The sequence below is a fragment of the Neltuma alba genome, unplaced genomic scaffold (genome assembly GCF_004799145.2).
Source record: "Neltuma alba isolate B1F8T4 unplaced genomic scaffold, ASM479914v2 tig00010082_pilon, whole genome shotgun sequence".
In the NCBI taxonomy this organism is placed as follows: Eukaryota; Viridiplantae; Streptophyta; class Magnoliopsida; order Fabales; family Fabaceae; genus Neltuma; species Neltuma alba.
In genome coordinates this window covers 868197-876455 of record NW_021635040.1, presented here as the reverse complement: position 1 = coordinate 876455, position 8259 = coordinate 868197, and the positions used below count along the sequence as shown (strand labels likewise).

The 8259-nt window shown below is 35.1% G+C and overlaps 1 protein-coding gene across 1 annotated transcript; it reads left to right on the top strand.

Annotated features, from left to right (window-relative positions):
• Positions 1-6875: 6875 nt before the first annotated feature.
• Positions 6876-7550, top strand: LOC114754109 (probable calcium-binding protein CML45). The gene has a single exon (XM_028942855.1). It carries the CDS (start codon positions 6876-6878, stop codon positions 7416-7418), a length of 543 nt encoding a protein of 180 aa, XP_028798688.1. The 3' UTR covers positions 7419-7550.
• The last annotated feature ends 709 nt before the right edge of the window (positions 7551-8259 follow it).

Genomic DNA, 8259 nt, shown 5'->3' with positions numbered 1-8259 from the left:
TGTTGTTCATTACAAAAGAATATCTATTTGTAAGCCCATCTTTCTTTACCTTTCTATCAAATTCCCAAGGTCTTCCCAAAAGTATATGTCCAGCATGCATAGGAACAACATCACATAATACTTCATCACAATACTTCCCAATTGAAAAAGAAACAAGAACTTGCTTATCAACTTTAATCTCCCCACATTCATTCAGCCATTGCAGCTTGTATGGTCTAGGGTGTCTAACAGTGGGCAAATGTAATTTCTCAACCATTGTAGTGCTTGCAACATTTGTAACACTCCCACCATCAATTATCAAACTACATACCTTGTTATTAATGAGGCAGCGAGTATGGAAAATATTTTCCCTTTGCTCATTCAACTCATCTTCCTTCACTTGACAATTCAAGGCTCTTCTAACCACAAGGCATTCTCCTTCCACAGCATACTCAATCCCATCATCACTAGCATCTTCAAGTAGGGGCATGGAGTCATCACTTTCACTCTCACTTTCAGTCACAACTTCATTATTTTTCAGAATCATAACTCTCTTGTTGGGGCATTGAGAAGCAATATGACCTGTACCCAAACACTTGAAACATTTTATATCCCTATTTCTAGAAGTTTGGGAATCAGATTTACCTTTGCTCTTTGATGAAGCTTCTTCTTTGCCTCTAGTGGTCTCCTTTTGGATAGCTTTTTCTCCTTTCTTCCAATTCTGTTTGAAAGAAGAAGTTGATCCAGAATGGAATTTTGAAGCACCTTTTCGCTTGAGTTGCTTTTCCACCTTAATAGCCATATGCACCATGTCTTCTAGTTCTACATAATGATGCAATTCAACTATATCAGCTATATCTTTGTTCAACCCACTTAGAAATCGGGCCATTGTTGCTTCTCTATCTTCTTGCACATTAGCTCTTATCATGGCCAATTCCATCTCCTTATTGTACTCCTCTACACTCCTAGGACCTTGTGTAAGGGTCTGCAACTTTTGATAAAGCTCTCTAAAATAATGGTTGGGAACAAATCTCTTCTTCATTAGAGCTTTCATTTCGCTCCAAGTTGTTACAGGCCTCTCTCCATTATTCCTCCTATTAATACCCAATTTATCCCACCAAACAATGGCATAATCAGTGAATTCTATTGCTGCCAACTTCACCTTTTTAGCTTCAGAATAATTATGACACTCAAAGATCATTTCTATTTTCTTTTCCCACTCTAAGTAGGCTTCAGGATCATTTCTACCTTGGAATGATGGTATCTTCATTTTGATGCTCCCAAGGTTCCCATCTACTCTATCTCTCTCCCTTGGGTTATTTCTCCCATATCTTCTCCCATACCTATCCCCTCTATGCCTATTCCTTATCAGTTCAACTTCAGATTCAGAATTGACTTCATCCTCACTACCACCAACTTTGTTATTTTCAGATTCAAAGTCATCCATAGAAACCTCCCTTTGCCTTCCATGCCTTCTAGGTTTAGGTTGGGCTCTTTGCAGATTTACAATCCTTTCATCTTGTCTATCCATTCTATCCCTTATCTCTCCATAAACCACATTCATCCGTTGAAAATGTTGCTGCATTGCCCTAAGGGTGTCTTCAATATTCATTGGATTTCCACTACCACCAGATGTCCCATCTGCATTAGACATTGTGACTTCAAGGAAAATTAATTATGTTAGTGAAGTAAAGTTCCTCACAAATTTCCTCACGTGTTTCCCTCAAGAATGACACTCAACACTCGTGTTTCACTCAAACTTGGCTTTTAAATTGAGGTATATCACTCTTGCCTTTTTCCACTCTGAAATCCCTCTTGAGGCTCTTTAAAGAACTAAACAATTTAAACAAAGCAATCACAATATGCAGAATCAGCCAACACTTAGGAACTTTGAGAAATTAAGAGTATTGAATATGGACCTTCAAGAAAAGTCAGAAACTCAATTGACACAAGTATTGCAAAAGCCAAAATAGAATTTGGATATGAAGATGATTTGCTCAAAACACTGCCAGCACTATAATTTCTTTTCGTTTTTTTTTTGTCCCTTTCTTTTTGGGTACCTTTTTTTTTTCTTGTCTTTTCCCTTTTCTTTTCTTTTTTTTTTCACTGAATAATGCAAGGAAAATCACAAAAATACCATAAACAAAACAGAACAAGCAATCTGAACCCAGAAATTCCAGAAAATGCGTCCTTTTCAAATGGGTATAACTTGCCCTACAAAAGTCGGATTTAGATGAAACCAAAACGAGACCAAAGAAGGGATTCCGAACTATGAAAATGACCTATTAAACTTCACAAAACTCAACGGAAAAGTGAATGGACAAGGATGACAATTTCGGTGATGAACAGAAACGCAGAAGACGAACAGACACAAGAAAAGGCACCAAATGAAGAACGAAAATGAAGGTAAACTAACAGAAAAATATGACCTGAGTTTAGATCCAAAGCTCTGATACCAAGATGGTGAGAACCCACAAGGGAAAAATCCCACGAACCCACAACCGATCTGAATATACGCACCCCAAGAACGTAAACAAAGGTTTGGTGATCTACTTGAACCCTTGAACACGGAAGAACAAGGACCCGAAGTGTTGAAAGACGCCACAAGATTGATCAAGCCTTGATAAGTCTGTTAGTTCAATGAAGAACCCTAGAGAGAACTCCTCTCAATCAGAAATTGCAAAATGCAAGTTTTCATTCAAAATTCCAAATCTCCTCCCAAAATGAGGGTTACAATATCTTATAGAGGATACATTCAAGATCTGACCTAAAAAGCATTAAATGCAATCTAGAAAATCAAAACATAATAAATTCATAAGGACTTGATTTAGGTAACTTGGAAATTCAAAAGTCAAATCTGCCAACTAATTATGAATTTTCGCACAAATGCATTTAATGAAATATAATCAGCATATCAAGCCCAAAATATGATTAATTAGGCCCAAATGAGTCTTCTCATGTGTTGTACTTGATCCAAGCTCCTTAAATTGAAGTCTCCAAGCCCAAGATATGATCAGTAGCTCCATTTTCAGCCCAAATGACATTAGTGACATCCTCAGCATTTTTATCCAGATTTGATACTCCAATAAATGCCATTTGCTTTGTCAAAGTGTCTTGCACTAGCCCACTCAAAGCTTCCTTAATTCTTTTAGCTCTTGCTCTTGTGATTGGTCCAGTTGGGATTTGCAATGGATCATTGGAAGTTGAGGAGTTAGCTTGCTGTATCGCATCAACAATGAGGTGATCATTATAGCTACTGTGAGAGTAAGTTGCAGGAAAAAGTCGCTCCATCCCCGATTAGCAAGAGGTCAATGAAAGCACCAATGTTATGAACCCTTACAAAGAGACAGCAAAAACAGTATATTCGTAGGGCTCAAAATCAGATTCAAAGACTAACTGCCACTCGAGGTAGATATATATATACTGGGGTACATGACAATGAACTAGAGACGAAGCAATGACAAAAGAAAACAGTAGCAGGAAAAGAAATGACAGTGGAAAATAACTCAGAGAGAAGCAGAGGGGAAGAAGCAGACGCTAGAGAGAGTAGATTCTTCAGCAAAATTCTTCACACCCAACAGTCTTTCGCCCCCCATCTATATACGCTTTCATCTTAACCTATTCCACCTCTCTTGGGCCCATTCAAATAAGCATATGGCCCAATAGTCCTATTCTCATGGCCCAAATCTTTCTTAATGCTAAGCCCATTCATTACAGTTGAGCAGAGCATGGACCGTGGAGATTTGCCACATCAGCCGTGAAAACAATAGTGATGCGGACAATCTTGCTAAGAAAGCTCTTAATAGCCCGCCTGGTCTCCAAGTCTTAGGACCATCTTCCCTTTTGAGTCTTCTCAACCATGTCAATAGCTAGTTTCCTTTGTTTTCCGACTTATCAAAAAAAAAAAAATTAAGCTAAAATTTTGAACAAACCACATCTTATTTATACATGTGTGCGTATATATGAATATACTCTTTTCAATCTAAAATATAAAATCTATTTAAATATTTTAATTTAATTCATAATATAACAACTTAGTCGTTCTTGTCATCTAAATAAAAATTTTATTTCCCATAGTACTCTTATTTATTATTGAAGCGATTTCATGGATGAACATTCAATCTTAATTAAGCAAAAATATATATTTGTTTTTTAACTTTATAAAAAGTTTTAATTTGGTCCTTTTACTTTAAAACGTATATTGGGTGAAAGAGCAAATTTAGTTATTGTAATATTCAAAAAGAACACCAAACACCATAATAAAATATTTGTTACCGTAAAATGATACTTCCGTTAAATGTATCAAACGGCTGTTTGTTTTAAGTTGTGGACTCCTTTATTTTTCATAATACCATTATGGTGGTGTTTGGCAAATTGAAGAAAAGTGATTTTGGACCCCAAACCATGATTTGGGCTAGTTGATATCCAAACATCCACATTTTTTTTTTATCAAAACCTTGGTTTGGGCCAAAACCAATGTCTTGTCAGCTGAAACCCTAGTTTATAAAGAAGCAAAACGAATTTGCTTTTGGGCAAAATTTTGAGGACCGTTGTGTGATGATTATGGTTGTCAGAGAATATATGACAAAAAACACCCCATATTCAATTATTCAATTATAAGCTTCCTTCTGCCTTTTGTGCTTCGGTCCTTCAGAAGTGCTTTAATAATATATTGTTTAATTAATAATATATGACAAAATAATTAATTTTCTATAAACATATTTAATCTTATATTTTATAAATATATATATGCACATATTAATTATTTATTAATTATATCTTCTTATATATTATCAATTATGTTGATAAAAAATATATTATTAACAAATTTATTCCTTCAAATTAAAATATATTATAAAATCTATCTTTTATATAATTATCATATTAACTTATGTCCTTTTTAGTAATTTGCACATATAAAAAGTGCTTTTGATAACAACTATCTAAACACTCTCATTTTATCAAAATCACTTTTTCACAAAATTTATTCTTCCAAAATCTATTCTCAAAAATAATTTTTTTTTCCTAGAAACTATTCTTCAAATCATTATTTGGTTTTATCTGAACACCCTATGTCAGTTTGTCATATCCTCTCTCTCTTTCACTCTCTCTCCTATTCTCTCTCTCCGATCCAAAACTTTTGTGACGCCGACAATATGGATGTGTCCCTGTCCTCTTCCTTCCGCATTCATACTCGCACCAAAACCCAATTCCTTCAGAAATCTCAGCCTCAATCCAACTCTGGTTCTTACCTTCAACTCTAAAGTCACCGCCTTAAGAAGCCTGCTGTTTTGATTCCCACTACCTACTACTTCAAGTGACAGGTATGCTTTCCATAACGCCAGCACAAGTAGACTCAGTGTCTTATGACCTCTCCTCCCAGGACCCATCGCCAAATTAGCTTAGCAACACACCATGGCGATGCTCAAAACGCTAACAGTGTCGTTGATGATCCTGATGGCCGCGGCGGCAGTCTTCATGGATGCAGAAGACACAAACAGAATGTATTCTCATTGCATCGACTCTAAGGTGGAGTGGTCTAACGGATTCACCTTTGGAGCTGCATTTGCATCAAAGGAAAAATTCTCAAATTTATATGTTAAGGCCGAAGGTGGATGAGATCTCACTTCTCACTATCAATTCCTCTTCTTTCACTCATGTTCGTTCCCTTTCTTGCTCTCTTTAAATTTGTAGGTAAAATTTCTGGATATGTTTTTTGTTTCTCTAAATTTATGACGGACGATTCATGAATTAATGTGGCAGCAACAACTACCGTGAGCACTTCTAAGAAAGAAAAATTGCTACTTACCGGTATTGAGAAAAATAACCAGGATAGAGAAATATAGTGGAACACCCAACATAAAACAAACGGCCGTTTCATACATTTAACGGAAGTAGTATTTTAGGGATATTTTTAAATCATGATGGATATTTTTACACCCAATATTTTATTATAGCATCTAGTGCTTCTTTTGAATATTACAATAAGTAAATTTGCCCATTCACCCAAATATATTTGTAGTCCTTTAACCCTAACCTTAAATGATGATTTTCTGTAACAATCACGGTTGCTTTGAAAATTAAACTTAATATGTTAACATTTTAAAATGTTTTATCAATATTTAAGATCTCAATGTCATTATTTTTGTTAATAATTTTAGAGTTGAAGGACTAATAAAATACTTTTTAAAATTTAGAGGCCAAATTAAAACAAACTTAAAATACTAAAAGTATACATTAGACTTTATTTTTAATTATTAAACTGGAAGGGTATTTTTGGGAAAAATCACAAATTTTTTACATATTAATTACAAATAAACAATTCATCTACTTTTTTTATTTTTATAAATTAGTTAAGTGGACCTTATAGTATAAAAAAAATTCAATAAGGTCACTTGCTGCGAAATTACCCGAGAAGAAACTACGGTCCCATTTAGTGATTGGCGCATCTGTCATAGCAGCCCAGATTTGTTGACAAATTATAAATTGAAAGAACTTCATAGCATACATCTGTAAATATGAATAGTCACAATCTGTAACAAATTTTCTATTAACAATTCGTCTCTATCTGCTCATATTCTAACATAAAGTTCTAGTCTTCCCTAAAAGTCTTACCTAAGTCTCCCATTTTTGTCCTCTCTATGAGTTTCGCAGAAAATTCCTCAATGCTTAAATTAATAACATGTTAATCTTCTCACTTAATATAACATTACTTATATCTGCTCCTTCTTCAGTTTATTTACTGGAAATCAATCGCCATTGTCCCATTTCCCCCTTCCATTAAGTCGTTGACTCTTCAACCTGAAGGCAAAAGACCATATGTCTCTATAAATAAGCTCCACATTTTCTCCATCAGTTACTCAGCAAGCTCCAACTCTGCGTGACCCTTCAAAGAAATGCAGAAAATTCTCAGAGGCACCAACCTTCTTAAGCTCTTTCTCTCTTATGGACTCTTTCTTTGGGATGTCAAAACAAAGGGTTTCCTTCCTTTTCTCTTTTACCACTTCCAATCTCTCTGTAATTCCTGGTCATCACCTAGAATAGATGAGAAACCCCGTTGCAGAACCCAAAATGGTCAGAGTCCAAACAAGGTGAGATTGAGCAGAGAGGAAGTGATAATGGTTATGGCTGAATTGGAACTGATCAGTGCAGAATCAGATGGGGAAGGGATAGAGGAGGAGATTGGGGAAGAAGAGATTGAAGCTTTGTTTGAGAAAGAACCAAGTTTCGAGGAGTTAAAGGATGCCTTCGAGGTGTTCGATGAAAATGGGGATGGCTTCATAGAAGCAAGAGAATTGCAGAGAGTATTGAAGCGTCTGGGAATGCAGAGAGATCATCAAGAGTGTTGGAGAATGATTAGAGCTTTTGATCTGAATGGAGATGGACTCATTGATCGACCTGAGTTTGTCAAGTTTATGGAACAGAGTTTTTTGCCTTAGGTGATAAGCCAAGCCAATAATCACCATAATATGTTCCTTCATAGCTAATTTCGGACACGTTAGGTTTTCCCCCCCTTATTTTTGGTTCATGTATTTTAACTGTAGATTTCATTTCACGTGGCATATTTTTAGAACCAATTTGGATGCTCATCTTAAATGAGCACTCAAAACTCATCCGATCTAGACCATTCACATATGATTTGGATGGTTCAGCATTAATTTTTTTATTTTTATTTTTTAAAATAATTATTTTAATGAGTATAAAATCTAAAATACAAGTAATCTCTTAACCATCACATTTTTTAAAATAATAATTTTTATTTAAAAATAATTAATTTAAAATATTAAATATGGACTCTGTATATTAGATCTGGACGGTCTAAATAGGACGAGTTGAGCACCTAAACTCATTAAAAAAAAAATATTTTGCAGTGGTGGAAAATAACAACTACTAATTGATGCATTTGTAGCTGTTTTGTATTAACTGCTACTAAATACTAATATGCAATGGTTTGACTAATCAGGACAATATTAGAAGCGTTCTTTGTGCATTAGTAGCAGTTATTTTCAAAACAATTACAAAATTATGGCATGTAACCTTCACGCCATGTCACGTGAACATTTGCTGCAAAATTTTGTGGCAGTTTAGAAGGGAACAAAAAAAAACAAAAAAATGAACCGCTGCAAATGGCATAGCATTTGTATCATCCTTCCACACATACTGATTCTGAGTAGGGGATGGTCTCTATCCGCATGACAGTTGGAGGGCTTAGGACGCTCTACCGATTCCTTTCCATGAGAGCGAAACATCATCCTATTATCCTGCAAGTCAAATTATATT